Below are 19147 nucleotides of genomic sequence, written 5' to 3' on the forward strand. Positions count from 1 at the left end.
CTGTGTCTCATCCCCACCTCCCACGCACCCCCAACTTCCCGGCCAGTGTGGCAGTACACCTTGGCTCTACCAAAATACAGCTTGCAGCCAAAACCAGCACGATGATACAATATTACTAAAATGTAATGGAAACTGTCTTCAAGTATGGAAGTATTCCAGCTTTGTGCCTAAATTACTTTAAGGCCTGCATGTATTTAAAGCCAAACTTACTTGTGTTACACATTTATCGATTTGGATCTTGCAAAGAGAGAAGCAACTTCAATGAGAGCTAAGAAGCCTCCAACTTGTGTTTTCTGGCTGAGGTTGCAGTGATAAGCATAATGTTAACATGGTGCTCCTATGTGTTAAATGTTGTGTTGTTTAAATAAAAATTCTTTCCTTTGAAACTGAGAGCAAATTACTGAGATGACAGGAAATTCATAACATAGGACACTGATTCAAGAATTCACAGGTTTCTTCCTCACAATCCTATGTTGCTTTTTTTACTCCATATTTTTTCATTATTAAATTTTATCACATTAATATCCAACAGATGAAAATAATTATTTGGGTTTAAGAGCAGCTTAAAGAGAGGAACAGCATAATATCCCTGGAGATGAAAATTTGCAGTGTCTGGCCATGTACTGAGTAACAGTCACCTCCTCAACAAATGTTCATTTAATAAAAATGAACATTTTTATTAAAGCACATCTTTGAACCTTAACTTTCAAATGTTTCTTCATTCCAGCAGTCTTTCCACATATTCCTACACTGATATTTTGAATAAAAAGGAAGCCAGAAAGAGGTGTGTGATTTTGGTTTAATCATCTGCAGCCCTTCTGTGCATTTTTTAGTTGAAAGTTTGGCTCCAATCATATCTGCTGTGGTAACTGTGTTAAACTTCAGTTTAACAGACATAAGAGAAGTGTAACACCTACCAGAAACATGAGCACAACTTCCATCTTTCTCTTTTTTATTTAACCACATAAGTACATGTCAACAGTTGGCATAAACTTCATAAAAATACAGTACCTTTTTGTGCCGAAACACTAGTCACAATGTTTATATAAAGACTTTTTCCTGCTTCCTTGAATTCAATTAACATTTTAAAAAGTGACTTCCCAAAAGCCCTTTTTTTGTGAGTTTCCTTATAGAAATTTTTCCAAAATCTATTCTGTAAAAGTTAAAAAGCTAATGCATTTTCAGCCATTCTCCCTCACCCTCTCAATAAAACAGATTATAAAAAAATAAGATGTTTTAGAATACTGATCAGTTGTTATACTACTACTTTATCACAGGTTCCCATTTAATTGACACTGTTACAGGCGTGATGGATGGTGTCCCTATAACACCCAGGATCACCAGATGCTATTAGGGCTGGAAAGACCAGTCACACCAATAGACTGATGTGAACAAAAAAAACTAGTTGAAACAAATCCAAACCATGAACAACACACGGCGAAACATCTTAGACCTTAGCACTCTTATGATGCAGTAGAATCACAATTACTGTGATAGCTCCCAATGGCAATAAACATACAAAAATTCTACCAAGTCAGATAAACGACTAAAGGGTGTCCTTGCACTGGGTATCTCAGAAAGTGAGCTCTCTAGTATCTAATTATAATACTGGTGTGACAACAAGATGACAGAAAAACAGCAGAACCAGTCTAATGATGCTGGAGCAATTATACCCACACAACTGACTACACCCATAGCACAACTGGGTTAAATTTTGTTTTTCTTTAATGCTGATGAAAAAGTCCAGGCAGGATCTAATATATGGGGAAAGGAAAAAGGGCATTAAATTTTGAAAGTAATTTCTTATCAAGTTAGGCGCTGAAGGTCTAGTTAAGGCAGTGAAGGATTTATTTTAGTAACTTTCTAAGGCTATGACAGATTTTTCCTGAATAAAGCATTTTCCCTTAAAAATTTCATGTATATTATGCCAGCTTATTCTGAATGCATAAGAATGCTAAAAACCCTTGGACACTGAGAAGCTAAACTATTGCTTACTGCAAATATTACCCTTATTAGTCTTCTTTTTTAATATCAATAGGATTCCAATAACATGCACCAAAAAAATGAAGTTTCAAGTCCACCTACGAACTTTTCCATAGCTACTTTTAGCTCTTTTTGGATCAGTGTTAAATAAAATGTGCAAACATATAATCATTTGCATAGCAAATCTCAAGGGACTGACCCTGAAATAGAAATCCAAACTGTTAGGTTTAAGATATTTCTATAATCAGAATTCACTTAAAATGGTAAAAAATAAAATACACATTTTTCCATTTTAAGTCTAGTAAAAAAGGTATTTCTGATTTAGAATTCTTACAGTTACTAGTTTAAAGATTTGAAAGACTGATGCTTCATTGCATTGAAATGTTATTCCTTTGGAATCTTCAAGACTCTGTAATTGCTATTTTCAAACACTGTGATGAAATATGGCCTGGAATCCTTGCTCATAAGGGTACATAAAGGAATTTTTCCTCTATTAGCAGGATCTTCGACATCCCAAATTTCAGGCATACTGCAGCCAGGCCTAAAAAACAGGAATATGAAAAGGGAAATGAAGAAATGCTATAAAAGCCTCATGAAGCTTCATTCATAGTACCCCATGAATACTTGATTGTGCCATCTGTATTTTTTAAAGTTTGTCTCTATACTAGAAAAATTATCAGATCACAAAATCAATAAATATAGCAGTAATTTAAAAATAGCATTGAGAATGGCTTTTGTGGTTATGCAATTAATAAAGAATTAATTTGGAAGAGGAAGCACATAAAACAACGCAAATTATGCAACACATTATACATTACCAGGGACCCTTAAATCTTCCTATAAAATGGAAGGTGATATACATATTGCTAACATTTCTAAAGAAAATTCAGGAAATAAAACACCTTAAAAAAGTAGTAATTCCTTGTTTTTTTATAAAAGATCACAGCCAACATCAATTCCCTGTAAAACTGCCTTTCAAAGTTATAATAACTGCGAATATTCTAATTTTATCAAAGATAACAGAAAAGAAATTGAACACATACATTTAATTTTATTCTAAATGAAAAGAAAATGAAATCAAAAATCCAAACTAATTCTGCTCTGGAGGCCAGAAAGAGAAGGGGGGCCAAAAACCAAGGGGGGGGATAAGGGGGGAAGTAAAAGCATAGCTCTTTTTGGAGAACATCTTAAATGTAACAAAATTTTTATTGACTGTTAGTGGTCATAACATTTTGGTGCTCCAACTATCTTTTACTCTGCACCTTTTATTCATACTAGGCTTTCATTATACACACACATCTGTTCTTGCCATCAGAGAATAACTGTTTCTTTCCTCTGTAATGACTTCTTTCCTTTAGGGTTTTACAGTGAAGTTTAAAAACTCATACCACAGAGCTTCCCAGGTTCACACAAAGAACACAGGGCTGCTAATGAGGGTAAAGTCAATTACATCAGTTACTATATACAGATGCTTGACAAAAATGTATTTTAATAAATAAATAAACCACAAATCAAAATTTGATATGAATTTTAGACTACATATTTCAGGAGTGTATCATTCTTGTGAGAAAGAGGGAGATTACTTACTTTTTTCTGCTTACACACAATGACTCTTCAAGGATGTAGTAATTCACTCCTAGTTTTATCAAATCTCTTTTTACTTGACTTGCAGGTTTTCGACTGTACATGGAATACACTACTTTAGTTCTGGCCCTTCAAAAAGAAAAATCTAAGTGTTAGCTGCAATAGAGCATGAAAATGTAAGCTTTAACCTTAGACTGGAGAGGAAGGCTTTTTTATTTCACAAGGTAACTATGCCAAAGTTTACATTAATAGTGCCATTTGCTGAAGTATGATCACGTCTTCAGAAATATAAGGATTCCAAGAACAAGTTGTGCAGTTTTTCTGTAGCAGGAGACAACTGTGTAACAAGATCCATGGTTACTGTGAACTGCAAGTGTAAAGATGTCAAAGCAATGCATTCACCATGGAATACTCAAGACTAGAAATGAGCTTGCTTGGACTGGGGTAATCAGGAGGAATCAATCCTGTGCCAAGTCTCTCCACAAAAGATCCCCATCACTGTGGGTCACTACGGTCACACTGCCCTTGCTGGGACATTTTGAAATAAAGAGCACAAGACCTGGAGTCCACCTACAGTCATCAAGCAAAATCAGCCCTTGGACACCATGATCCTGTTTTGGAAGCAGATGACCTTTAGGTCCCTCCAAACCAGGCCAGTTCATATCATATCCAGCAATATCCTCCTCTGAATGTGCAAAGCATGACGCTCTTAAAGCCTATCCATCTTCTGACACTTAATACAGGTATTGCCTGTACCTTATTTTTCCCATGATTTTGTAACTAGGACAGAATATTTCAGTTGAAAGGGACATACCGTGATCATCCAAGTCCCACTGTCTGACCAAAAGTTAAAGCCAGTTAATGCCAGGCAGAGAACTAAGGACATAAGGCATGTAAAATAAATCCCTGCCCTTTCTCTTTTATCCCCCTCTATCTTGCTGTCTTCTTGTGGTGTTGGATTTATTTTAAGCAGTTCCACCAAATTAACAAAAAAAAAAAAAAAAATAGATGCTACACTATTAAATTTAGTAAAAGAAATGCATGACCTTTTCAGATAAATCAATTTCAATTTAGGCAAATATCCTGATTTTGAAAATAACAAGAGTACAAATCTTAGTAACTCCATCCCAAAATTTCAGCTTCAATAATTAACCAATTATCACAAAAAAATGACAGCCCACCACAGAAAGCTAATAGAAATAAACACACTAGCTATCTTGGAAAAAAATTATATCTGTCTACAATGTCAGGAGTAACTAGAATGAAGAAAGGATATAATTGAACTGATGAAATAAAATTCCTTAACTTAATTCTGATTTTGAAGTTTGAAGCCATATCTAGAGTGTATCCTTTCTGATGAACACAAATCCTCAAGAAATAATGTGTTTCCATTCTGACTGAAATAACAAATCCAGTTCTATGAGGTTTTAACAAATTTTACAATATAACACAGTGCCATTCCTACTGTGTATTACAGACATTATGAGAATCAACAGCAGACACAAAAACCCCTCAACTGTAAAATTTACCTTAATCCTGCATCTTCATAGTGAGGATGATTTACAATAGGACGAAGTGTAGACAATTTGACACTCGCCATTGTAGGCATTGCTCCTGCAAAAACTGCATCTGAAATACACAATCAAGGGCATTTTTGAAATGAGGAATCAAACAATTAGAGAAGCAATTCAATCATCTGAGCAGTAATCCCATAGGAAAACCATGAAAAGGGTACAGTATGGCCTTTTAAAAAGGCCGTATGTGACATCAACAGGAAATGCACAAAATCAGTGGTTTACTTTGGGTTTTTTGTAACCTTGAACTCAATATAAGCAATTAGATAACTAAGCATCTAAGAATGGAGATTTAATTAACTCATTTTTCTTGAATGGGTAGAATAACATACTTATTATAACAACTCTTTAATCAGTGTTAAACGGGCAGTAAAATCTCAGTTCACTATGGCTTTAACATATATTCCCTTGAGAAAGGCAAGTACCTTGTTTCCAACCAGTTTTCTGACAGATTTTAGGAAAAGGAGGGGTGCAACCACAACACACATAGACATTTTTAATTCTCCTCTAGAAAAATGCTGATCATGTACCCACATACAAGACCAGCATCATTTAAGTAAAAACCTATTTTAATTGGACTTGGCAAAGATGCTTTTGTTGAAAATACTCCACCAGTGGTTAGAACCTCCAGACCAGTAGCCAGGAGTCTAACAAAGACAGCTTTGGGTGCTTTTTTTCACTGGACATAGCTTTCATGTGGACAAGTAGACATGCCAGAGTTGCAGATAGTAGCAAAACCTCTGCAGTCATTTGTGACAGGTTCCATGGTTCAACCTCACAATAAATGGGGACATCCTACATTATTAAATAGTTCACCTTGTCTGGTATTGACTTGTATCCACTCTAGAAGTTCTTCCTGTGGCAAATTGCTAAATTCTCCCATGATGTTCCACTGAGTTCGAAGGTTTGCAGATCCCTCTATTGTCATCAATGCTAAAATAGCAAAGACCAATGTTTTGGGCTGGACTTTATAGAAGAGCCATCCAAACAACTGAAATGCAAGAATCAATTAATTCCTAGACAACAATTCTGTAATGTTGTATGCAGAACAATTAATTTTTATTTCTCTATGAGGAATCTAACATATATTGCACTATAAAACATCTCTGCTATTTCTTCTCCACTAAACTCCAGATTATAATTCATAGTATTATAATATAGTTCAGAACATAATATTATATACAATAGATACTGTATTTCAGAATGCAATTCCTAAGAATTACTCATGTTTAACAAATATTTCACATTACATTTGCAATTCTATATAAATAAAAAAAGAATTTAAAAAATTCATATTAATGTAAACTTTTAAAGTTGAATGTCAAATCTCAGATATCAAAATCTGCAAGGAAAGATGATTCAATAAAGCTAACAGGACTTAAACAGTATTTTATCTCCTGTTTCTATCTAGAGTTTTTATCTGTGTATAGAGATTAGAGATTGTAGGGCAAACTTTTGAAACATATTAGAAAGACAGACTTGGAGGACAGTAAGCTTAATGCTGCTTTATACCCCACTCTTTCCTTTCTTGAACTGGGGCTTGCATTGTTTCCTAAAAACAATCTGTGGAGGCACTAAGCAAATATTCATAAATACATAAAAAGGGGTAGTTAAAAAAGTAGTACTAAATTTGCTGTGTGGAAGCTTAATTTGAGCAGTAACACTTTACCACATCCATACCTGAACCATTAAATAAGAAAGTGGAAACTATATTTTTTTTCCCAATTAGAAGGCTCCACACATCAAAAATATCAAACCCACACTAAATAAATACATTTCATTCATAGTACTGTTACTTGGGTTTTTTCAATTAAAGCATGAAACAATGAAAGAAAGTCTCTCAGTAGAAGCTCCCACAAGGCTGACTACACCAATTAAGTAGTGTGTTTTATCTTTCTTATGAACTAACCACAAACTACCTCAGATTATTAAAATTCTCCAGCCACCTCTCAAAAAATACAGTATACTCTACTCTCATCCCTAAAGACTCACTAAACACTCAGAGAAGAACAGCAATACTATCCAGGGAAAGTTAATTTCCCAAACAGGCCTGACCACTGTGTGGATCTGGAAGGATGAAGTGAAATTAATTCATTTGTAGGCTGCTCTACATGAGCAAATCTCCCTTTCACCAACAGCTGCAAAAATGTCACTTCATTGACATGTTAGAACTTTGACAGTTCCACAACTTTTAAAATCAAAGAAAATTACATCACTGTCACACTTTTATAGAGCCTCATTGATGTTCAAAGTCTCTGAATTTAGCACTATTTTGTTTACACAAGGAGCCTAGAATGATTGAATATACATGCAATTCAAAAAAAGCATTTCTTTCATTGGATGCTGTTCCTTATGTTTTTTGGGGTTTTTTATCAATTAAAGGTTTTGGGTTGTTTTTTAGTTTTTTGGTTATTTTCCCCAAATGAATATTTTAAGTATTTCTCCAGCTATTTTATTTTGTTATCAAAATTGCCACTCAGGATAGTATCATTTCCCTAATAGAAAGAGGAAATGTCAAAAGAGGCTGCAAATAGTCAAAATCTGAACAGTAACAACAGGAGATCTGGGCCTAACTTGAAGCACAAACAGTAAGTTTAATGACAAAACTGAACCAATCCCTAATTTAATTACTCCTCTTTGTTGAAGTTAAGAGAAGTAAAGGTTCTAATCACAGGTTTCTCATACTTAAAATGCAGCTGTACAGAAGAAGGGAGTTACTCCCTTTCCAAAGATGCAGCTACTTTATATTTTTATTTTATTAAAAATCCTTTCTTGATGTGTTATGAAGTGAATTACTTTCCAATGAAAATCAACATTAGGTCACTTTTTTTCATCAGAAAGCATTCCAGACAATGAAAATACTCTTTATTAGAAAAAGAAGATTATCATTTTTATTGCCCATCAGCTGCCACAAGCTGCTGGTAATGGGAAAATGGAAAGTGCAGAGATTCACGCAATGGGCTGAAACAACACAACATACAAAATTTCTTTTCCATGTGCAAACAGTAATTTTTAGCCTCAAAAGAAATTAGATATACTAACATACCACTGCAGATAAGCTTTCATGGTCTGCTAGATGAAAGGATAGTGTTGACCTCAATTGCAGTAAGATAAATGCTTATCTTAAATTTGCTTAAATTTTTCTTGCATCTGTAAAACCGAACTGTCACTTATTAACTTATGCTCATTCAAACATCTAAAACTTTATCCAATGATATACTGTACTGAGTGTTAATAAATCATTTTGTCACAAATCTCATCTTCCTCCACCCAAGAAATTCTGGATCAGTATTGCACATACAATTAGATTTTTCAGCCTCAAAAAACCACTTCTCCTCAGCTGCCAGTAAGATAGAAAAAGCTCATTAAAAAACACTTCATATTTTCCTGGCCCTACAAAAACAAGCAAACCAACCAAAACAAGAACAAAAAAAAGTTTTCTTATTGTTTGCTTAAGTCTTAGAAGTGATCTGCTCAATGGTGGCTCAACAGCCTTATGGGCCAGTGTTTGTCTACCATGCTGAAGCTAGTCCTGTACTGCCTGGAAGATTATCAGCCTCTCTCTACTAAAGCAAGCACACATCTGTCAGACCAGGAAAAAAATCCAGCTTGTCTTCTACAACTATCAATCAGCACCAACCTGGGAACAGCTGAACAGGCAAAAGAACCTTCATTAATAACAGGACAAGGAAATCAATTTTATTTTCCCTTATGCTGTTCACCTAAAGTTGGATTCACCTGAACACTTCTCCTCAGGTCCAAGCCAGGGCCAGGGTATTCCCAAGCTGTATTATGTAGTGCTGCTGGTCATCTATCCCTTTCTGCACAAAATAAATGTCTGACCTGCAGCAATCTAAAGCCCTTCCCTAGCACTCATGACCTGTTTCTTTCAAGCCAACTATGCCTCCATGATGCTGCAATGAAGGAATGAAAAGTTACTGGACCAGAGTCACCTGATCCAACAGGGGCAGCTCCCAGAACAGAATCTGCAATTGCAGCTCCCTGAGAAGCTTATTCTCACTCTACAATAGGAAACAGCAGAACAATCAAAGGGCCAAAATGCAGTTGGAAGCAGCAGATAAAAAAAAATATTGACAAAATACTGTCCACTGTCCTCCCTTCCAATAGTTACACATTTATGACATGTGGCATTCTCTAAGATCCAACATGCAACAATTATGAAAAGCACCAGCATTCACAAACTGGCCTGATGACCTCAGCTGCAGTACTAAAAACACACAACAATCCAGGAAAAATTATTGAAATGTTATTACTCTGATGCTTTAAAAAAAAAGTCACCATGCAGCTAAAAAAAATCAGCATAGATCTTACTGTGGCTCAAAATATATAAATACTTTTAGTCCTGAACTTCACTACAAAACTCTACTACTACTACTACTACCACCACCACAACCAACAGGGCAGAAAAGCCCATCAAGAAATATACAGTTAAAAAAGAACTAAAAACAAATCAACTTTGGACAGCATTAATCTAAATCATAATTTTTATCTAGAAATTGGATGTTAAAAGAACATTTTTCATTTTGCTCCTCTGACTTTTGAAAAGCAGCTTCATTTCAAATTACTCAGAAACATCTTATGAAAGTTCACTTAGAAAAATAACCAATGCAACTGCTTTTGCTTGAACAACCAGACCACCTAAGAGGATGCCAGCATTTCAAGAACAACTAAGAGCTGTAAAACTGAACGTTTATGAATCTTCCAGAATAGCAAGCATGTAGAGGAAATTCCTAAGTCCCAATACTCATTACAAGGTGGCTAAAGAAAGAGGTTCTGATAATTTTTTAGCGTTTTATATTTTAACTCTAGATACTAATTTGATTTTGGCAAACATGCGGCACTTTCACCTACGCCAAGTACATCAGGCATCAAGAAAGGGATGAGCACATTTAAGCAGACTGATACTGTGTAATCTGTCCAGTGTTATAAAGAACTACTCTTCTCTAAAGATCATTTAGGAAGCAGTTCAGTTTTCTGGGAAACAATTATTTGTTCAGCTAGCCTAACATGATATAGCTTTCTCCTCTTTGCATAAATCTGTCTCATTCACTCATCTTCCAGTTGTTTGACATGGGTATCAGCTGCTCCACAGACAGAACTGCCTTCACCATAGCACCCTAATTCTCCTTTAGACACTTTCCACAACACCACAGTGCAGTGCAGGGTGACAGGAACCTCTGAAGGCTGGTTTGAGCATGGTCACCCAGAGCCAAGTGCCCCTGGTCCATGTCCAGCTTCCAAATACCTCCAAGGATGGACCTGATTCTTTGGACACTCCACCACGTCCCTGGGCAATCTGTGCCAATGCTTTTCACCCTCCCAGTGAAAAAGTTTCCCCATGTTCAGAGGGAACTGCCAGCATTCCAGGGTGTGCCCATCGCCTCTGGTCCTGTCATTGGGCACCACGTGAAAGACTCTGCTATTTCTCCCAGCTTTGCACCATCAGCAAAGTTGCTGAGGGTACCCTCTGCCCCACCATTCAGTCCATTAACAAAGACATTGAGCAGCCCTGGACCCAGCACTGGCCCCTCAGGTTACTGGCCTTCAACCAGATTTGGCACCACTGATTTCAGGCCCAGCTGTTCAGACATTTTTCAATCTACCTTTCCTGCCTGCTTCCCAGACAAAGGACTACTTACCCTACTTTTGCTGCATGTTCAAAGCTTCTAAAATAGCTATTTAAATAGAGATTTAATCACGTTCACTTCTCAGAAACACAGATAACGAAACATGGAAAGCCTATTATAAGACTTTTTATATCTGGAGGAAATCTAGTTAACATTTGATGTTACAGATTATTCAAAGTAGTAAGATTAAGTCTGAGTTAGGTAAATGAGTTTTGATTTTTATGACTGAAATGTTTTCAACAAGCAAGACTGCAAACGAGACTTCTAGAAAGAATTAATAGGCAGGAAATATGCAAGGCAGTAAGCTCTGAAGAGCTGTGAAAACACAGTGTAAACAAAGAAACACTGGATAAAATTAATAGTCAATAAAAACTTGCAGTGGCATAGAGGTGTGCAAACACAGTAAAATCTAAGAGATGTCTCCCTGTGCTCAAGCTTGATACACAGCATGCTAACTCGTATAATAATGCAGTTGGACAAGTTGCATAAAGCAAGACTTTTGCTTTATTTGGGAAGAGGGGAGGATGGAACCATTTTTGACAGGCAATATAATCTGGTTTATTTTTATCTGGTACCCTCAGATTCAGCAATTACACACAGAGAAATCTGCTTTAGGACAAGTATCTGTGTAATACTCTAAGTACTGAGATAGCTACAGGATAAAAAAGACCTTACCTGTTTTGAACACACCAAGGAAGCCATAATGCACAGATGTGGTGTTAAAAACAGCTTTAGTCTCATGATTAAAATCGCTAGGACACTGTATGCCAACAGCTGCAATGCATGGAATACCAGCTGAAAAGAAAAAAAGAAACCGCAAGACACAGAAGCAAATTTGCATACTTTTCATTTCTGCCTTAAACACACTTCATTTTCAGTATAGCTTAAATGACAAGCTTGTCTGAAAGAGTCCAAGTCAAAATAAAGACATTCATATTTCAGATGGTGATAATGACTTTCTGTAATCTTTTATCTCGAATGCTTGTAGTATGCTGACGAATGGAATAACAGGAAGGAGAAACATTATCAATAAAAGAAAAAGGAGCTAGAGAAACAGCTAGCTATTAAAAAAAACCTTAGCCATTAACAGGCTTCACTTAGACAACAACAGAATATGTAAAACTTCTTGTATAACCTCTTTATAGAAGTTAAGGGACCCTGCTTTTTAGTGCCCAAAATATACAAGTATGGAGTAAGAGAAGAAAACAAGATCATCCCTGATAATGACACAATCAGAGGCAGCTTGCTTTAGTATTCTAAAAAGCATCAGATATGTCACTCATTACTTCTAACATTAATCTATGTCACTTGTCAAAGTGCTGTGCTAAATAGAGGCATTTTTGCAATCAGTGCTTTTATCTGATTGATTATCATAGAATCATTCAGGTTTGAAAAGGCCTCTAAGGTCATGTCCACTCATTAATCTAACACTGCCAAGCTCACTGCTAAACCATGACCTCAGTGCCACATCTACATGTCTTTAAATGCCTTCAGGGATGGTGACTCAACTCCTTCCCTGGGCAGCCTATCCCACTGCTTGATAATTCTTTTGGGTATTTTTCCTAATATCCAATCTAAATCTTCTCTAAGGCAACTTGAGCTTAAACCATGACAGACATCTACCAACTCTCTGGGCCACCTGATCCCAGTGTTTCACCACTCCCTGTAGTAAGATTTCTTCCCTATAGCTTGACTAAATCTATCTGATTCCAGTTTTAAGTCATTATCCCTTGTCCTAATGGAACAGGCCCTGCTAAAAAGTTGTCCTTGTCTTTCTTATAGGCCCCCTTTAAGCAATGAAAGGCCCCACTAGTATTCCTGCAGCCTTCTCTTCTCCAGGCTGAACATCCCCAACTCTCTCAGCCTGTCTTCATAGGAGAGGTGTTCTATCCCTCTGTTTTTGTGGACCTCTTCTGGACCTGCTCTAACAGGTCCACGTTCTTCCTGTGCTGAGGGCTCCAGAGGGGGACACACTATGTTGCTTTGCAGAGTTTTACTAAAAAGAACCATATGTACTACAACATTCATTATGGCCTTCATTATGGCCTATTTCAAAACAGAAATTGAACATTACATGTCATGTGAAAACCCAGTAAAGGAACCAATCTCCTTCTCAGTCTCCATGTGGAAAACAGAAGGTCCAGCCTAGCTTCAGTGTCTTTTGGAACAGCTACAGTAAAAGCCCAAGATTCCTCTTTTGCACAATCACCCCCATTAGCCAGTATATTCCTTTGATCAACATTTCAGAGTTATTCTGGTGGCATACCAGACCCAACTTAAGATGAGGGAAATGTTGATGTAAATCCATGTGAATCAGCATCAGCCCATTGCAACCTGCATTTCAATACTGAGTATTTACATTAACACAGGAATAAAATTGTGCAGAAAAAGAATCTTACCTCACCATGGTTAAAACGTTCTTCTCTGAAAAAAATAACAACCCAAAATCCATCATTATTTATGTACAGAAGAAATGGCTTTATATTAAGATAATCTCTAATGGCATCAGACAATGCAACTAATCCGGTAGGCATGAATTGAGTGTCAGAATTTTTTTTCACCCCTCTACGCAATTTTTGAAATAAATTGCAAATCATAACTATCTTCTTCAATCCCTGTATCTATTTGGAAATCTAGAGTATTGATTTTAGCAAGTTTTGTTTAATTAATTCCATGAGATGAAACTCTGGTACCTTTATAACCAGGAAGAAATTAATGGGGAAAAAAGAATTTGTATTTACTATATATAGTAAAAAAGCAAAAAAAAAGTACATAAATACTGCTTTAGGAAAAGAGCAGAAAAGTAAATCATTAGATATAAAATCTATGCATTAATGGATTAAGATGTCTAAAACATGTTAGATAACTTTCATTTTAGCTATAATATAAAAACACCATTTGCAATACATCCATACATTTGCAATACATCCAATACTGAACTGCACACAACTAACCTTTCAAAAAGAACTTACATAATGTAGAATTCTGAACTTTGTAGCATATAGCAAATCAAAATTCAGTTCTACATTAAAAAAAGAAGACAATACTTACTTTTCATATCGGCCTGTGTGAGATAAGGAGTACAGAATATATTTAATTGCCTGAAGAAAACAAGAGACAACAAAAAGTATGAACGTACTTTCAAAATCATTTTGAAGCATTTTCAGCATTTGCTAAATTAAACTACACCTGGGTAATCTCTTTTTGAGATAATGCTAAGATAAAAGACATGCAATGTTTTAGCCAGAACTTCTTTTAGAGGATGTTTAATTAGCCAGGCAGTTAGCAGTTATCCCATCTGTTCCTGTGCAAACTGTAAGTTGTTTTTACACAAATTATACATAATCAAATTTACAAAAACAGTTATAAACTCCAGTTTAGTATTCATCAGCTAAATAACAGAAATTTCTTCTAACTGACACAGGACTGGACCTTTGCAAAAAGCTTTGTAATGAGAATACAGAATTTTAAATACATGTTCTTGAAAACCTGTGTTTTTCTGACTGTATTGGGTTTACATGTCAAGGTTTCAGTAGCAGGAGCATTGCAGGGGTGGCTTCTGTAGGAAGAGACCAGGGGCTGCTCCCATGTCAGAGAGAGCCAGTTCTAGACAGCTTCAAATCAGATCTACCACTGGGCAAAGCTGAACTCATCAGCAACACTGGTGGGGCCCCTATTGATAACATATTTACAAAAGGTAACTCTGCAGCATGTTTAAGAGAGAGCAGCAAGAAAACTGGGAGTGAAACCAGACTCAAGTCACCGAGGGTGAAGGAGAGGGAGGAGATGCTCCATGAGAACAATGAGATTGCAGCTTTTGGAGAACACCACAGTGATGTAAGTTGGTTTTTTTTTTTTCCTCTGGAGGGCACTGAAGGGTTATGGTGGAGCAGACAGAAATTCACCTGAGACCTGTGCAGGACCCCATGCCAGAGCAGGTGCGCATGCCTTGAAGGATGCTGCAACCCACAGAAAGCCCACAAAGGAAACAGCTCCTGGCAGGAACTGCAGCTTGTGGACAAGAGCCCACAAAGGAGCAGGTTTTCTGGCAGGAGCTGCACCCTGTGGGGGACTCATGCTGGAGCAGTCTGTTTCTGAAGAACTGTACCCCACGGAAAGGACCTATGCCGACCCCATTCTTAAAACAACTGCAGCCTGTGGAAGGGGCCTATTGAGCCTGGGGATGAGGAGAAGATGGTTTTAGTTTTTTGTTTTCTTCTTGCATTTTATTTTTAATTCACAAAATATTTAATTTGATCTTTCTCAATTCATGACAGTGAATCAGAGAGAGTGAGGCCCCTGTACTTATCTTGACCCATGATATTTTTCTACTCTTCTTCCCCCATCATAGTGAGGGTAAGGAATGGCAGCATGGCTTGGCAGGCACCTAGCAATCATCATATCAATTTCTTCCCATATAAATGTCTTCCCATATAAAATAAATAAATAAATAAATAAATAAATAAATAAATAAATAAATAAATAAATAGCAATCCCTTCAAAAAAAAAACCCTGAAATGTAAGTTCAAGGTAAAGGTGACTCACAAAATCAATCACTTACCCTTTTGACGATTACCCCAAAAACCACCAGAACAACTGGTAATAGCAGAGTCTTTGTGTATCTTACTGGAGTCTAAAATGGAAATCAAGTTCATTAATTGCTTCCCTTCATCTGTAATTATTTCAATCACCATTTAAAATAAATTAATATAATGAGACCTTTCTGGAGTAAAATGTAAATGTAAACTCTACTCAGCAATCATACTAAAGACATAATACTAGGGTCATCAGTAAATTATTTCCAGTTCTTTGGTAAGCCATTCAAAGATGAGAAATAGATTGTATCTCATCTGAATTTGAGTACTATAGGTTGACTAATCTATAAACATTCTAAATGCATATCTAGGAGTGAAAAATTAAAAGAAGTCTATTAATGCCACATGAACCTTCAATGCTGTTCTCTGGTCTAAACTTATCACATAAGGCCCTTGCAGCTCTCAGTATGCTTTCCATACACTCAAAACCAGGTACTGAGAGGCCCATAAAATCTTGTTTGCAGAACTGTAACCTTTCATTTATTCCTGAGGAAGCATGTCTGTCACTGAAGCTAGCATATATCTTTGATCTAAAATCAAAACACTGCTTCGGTTTAAGTTCACTTAAATGCAACAAACCCAATTAAATTTAGCTTTAGTTCATTAATTTATCTTTTCAAGTATGTATTTGAACTTATGATGGCAGTAGGAGGTGTGGTTCTGAAATGTTTTAAGTTACAAATAAAAATAAAGCAAGAAGTTCCCTCTACCAAAATCACATATTTTGACCAAATTACCTCTTTTTCCATGAAGTCAAACTCAGCAGCGCAGGTATACATTAATGTATCAAAATCCTTGTAGCCAATAAATTTAGATTTCAATATATTTCCTATATGAGCCTGGGAGGATACACAGGAAACAAATACCAAACTGTAGTAAGCAAAAACTGTCCTGTTTTCCATAACCAAGTAGTATAAATATGAGAAATTACACTGTATTGAGAAATATTTTTAATTAGAACAGAAGTTTATATCACTTACAGTATTGTTACAAGAGCATCAAAAATCTACTTCCAGTGTATTAAATAACATCTTTGAGTGTAACACAGATAGTATGGTGTTAAATAAAAAGCAGAAAACAGCAAAAAAAAAGGGTGTTATCACTGTGATTGTATTCAACAACACTATAGTTTTACATAGTCATATTTAAGATGTGATCTTCGTTATCTTTTACCCCTTGATACACATCTGCAGACGAGTTTTTAACAATAGAATAAAGGGGGTGAAATATAGCAAAGGCTGTACCTGTTACAATAATCATTTCAAAACTATCCTGAAAATTAGTTTCAGAGAAAAGTGAATTGACAAACTGAGTAAACAAAGGTGTAGGTAGAAGATATCCAAGACAAACAAAGCCCTATAAATCCACATTTAAAAACAAACACATAGAGCATTCACTAAGACAAAAGTAAAGATATTTGTGTTTTTGCAAATTTTGGTAATAACATCTCAAAGTGATAATACATAATGAAAGAAAAAGCAAATATACAATCTCTCTCTCACTTCTGTAAAACAAATTCTGGAAATTCAGGAAAGTATATCAGTAAGATGTCAAAATCAAATATTAGGAGTGACAAGATTTTTGAAAGATACCAACCAGATACTCTCATAATAGAACTTACATCATCAGCTATTCCAAACACAAGAGAAGTCAGGTATTTCAAGGTGACTGTCCCAAATAACCAGGCACATCCTTCAATGACCTTGAAAAATATATTTAGAATGAAATTGATGTCTTTAACTTTTACAAATTTTTTCTTTTTTAGAAGGCTTCTTAAATTTAGCTACTACTTATAAACTCTTCTATGTTATAGCTGAAATAATTTTGTGCCACTGCTTTTAACTACAGCTGTACTACTGCATACAACAGTGCAGCAGAGGGGGTAGAAAAGTTATCTTGAAACAGGGGCAGCCTTGCTGTCTATTCCATCTCTTTTGCACATATCAGTGTGCAAGAATTTTTCCTGGACAAGAGCTGCTCCATATTATCAGGTTGTGCTAGCCTGGTAATTCAAATCTTTGGAGGAATTTGCTGATTTATAGCACCATCTCAAGATTATCTAAGGTTAGAAGTTGAAGGGAATATAAACAAAGCATGTCCAGTTACTACTTTTAGTTATGTATCAAGTTTATTTCCGTACCAAGAAGGTTAAATTCTTGGTGTGTGAAGGCAGTGTAGCTTAATCTAGCAAATTCTTTATAAAACTGGATCAAGTGAACAGGACAACCTGCCCCAGTATCTTGTATTTGGGACTCACAGCAGATGCTTTCAGAGACAATGCAACAAAAAAACTGATCTTTGCCCTAATGTAACCAGGGTTTTATGTGACAATGGGCTGCATTCAATCATCTCATTTCATGGCTGCTAAGAAACCTAAATATCTAGGAGGTATCCTAATCCTTTATTGAATGCCTCTGGGTATTTTTCTTCCACAGCAACTTTCTTATTCCTTATAAGCTTATTGCTGCTACCATAAGGGGCACTAAAAAAGTTATAATTATATTTTACTTTTCTTCACTGGCTTTGTCGTATTTACCTTTATTTTACAAGATGTAGAATTCTAACATATTTTAAAATATCAGCTATTTGGTAAATCTACATTAATAATTATCTTCATACTCAATGTCAATAGAATTTGGGGGAAAGCATTATAGTTGTTTTTTTTTTTTTGATGTAAGACACATTGACTGAGACTATAGGCAATATTTACAATGCTACATATGAATTTACAAAATAAAAAAAAAGAAATTCTGCTTTCTCTACAGGTCCTTCTCTGTGATTTCCATCAAGTATTCTCCTTTTTGGTGCCTGCTCAGTAATGAATTGGTATGTTCAGAGAACTTTGTGTAAGAGTAGTGAGATTTCCCTGCTGAATGGTAGCACCTTATTCAGGATCAATTATTTTATATACATTTTTAGGGTGGTGATGGTCTTTCGAAAACTTGCCATTTAATCCCACCCTTTGTTTCTGACCTTCTAATGTTCATACCTTATCTCATGGAGTTTAGTTTCTTTTATAGTTCCAGTTAGACAGCTTCTCCAAAAAGTTCCTGAAATTTATGTACAGTACATTCACCCACACACCCTTATCTACATCCTTCAGAGGAGTCAAACACTTTTGCAAGGCACGACTTCCTTTGACAAAGGCTGCATTGGATGTCTCTCTGCAAGTACATACAGCTTAACACCTTCCTCATTGTAGAAGTTTTTATTCTTTTACAAACCCAGATTTTTTAGTTTGCCGTTCCACAAGTGCCTTGGATCTCCATTTCAGAAAACTGACATGAAATTTGCCTGCACTCTGATTTCCCCTGGTACTACAGCTAGGTATGTAGCCATGCACTGCAGTTTCCTATAAATATTTAATTCCTTCCTATTCTAATTCCTTTATAATAACTGTATAAATTTCATCCAGTTTTGCTAACAGCTTACCCTTCACCTAATAAGAATGCCTGTCTTAAGTCAGGCATAGTCTTGGTAGGCTCCCATTTCAGGTGTTTTTACATGTTAACATTATGTCTTATGCAGCAAGTCAATTCTCATGTTTTCTCCAGTGTTACATTTTATTCATAATAGTTTCAGGAGTGTTCTCCCTGTTTGGACATGACTTCTACTCTCCAACCTCAACTACACACTCTACAGTGTTTTACTCTGACTTGCTTCCCTATGCAATTTTAAGATGTTTGCTGTTGTCATAAAAATATCCTTAAAAAATTCTATAGATAACCACATTTTAGTGAATATCAAGTGCAGTACCTTAATC

General features: G+C 35.9%; 1 protein-coding gene across 1 annotated transcript in view; it reads right to left on the bottom strand.

Moving 5' to 3' along the window:
• Positions 1-935: 935 nt before the first annotated feature.
• Positions 936-19147, bottom strand: part of DPY19L1 (dpy-19 like C-mannosyltransferase 1) — a 44917-nt gene continuing 26705 nt past the window's right edge. The window contains exons 14-23 of the mRNA XM_054645035.2: positions 17006-17086; positions 16122-16223; positions 15351-15422; positions 13841-13890; positions 13189-13213; positions 11465-11584; positions 5958-6132; positions 5097-5196; positions 3571-3696; positions 936-2524 (exon numbers count right to left, since the gene is read on the bottom strand). Coding sequence (XP_054501010.2) covers positions 2368-2524; positions 3571-3696; positions 5097-5196; positions 5958-6132; positions 11465-11584; positions 13189-13213; positions 13841-13890; positions 15351-15422; positions 16122-16223; positions 17006-17086 — 1008 coding nt within the window. The 3' untranslated portion in view covers positions 936-2367. The remainder of the gene's footprint in view (positions 2525-3570; positions 3697-5096; positions 5197-5957; positions 6133-11464; positions 11585-13188; positions 13214-13840; positions 13891-15350; positions 15423-16121; positions 16224-17005; positions 17087-19147) is intronic.

This window comes from Agelaius phoeniceus, chromosome 1 (assembly GCF_051311805.1).
Source record: "Agelaius phoeniceus isolate bAgePho1 chromosome 1, bAgePho1.hap1, whole genome shotgun sequence".
In the NCBI taxonomy this organism is placed as follows: domain Eukaryota; kingdom Metazoa; phylum Chordata; class Aves; order Passeriformes; family Icteridae; genus Agelaius; species Agelaius phoeniceus.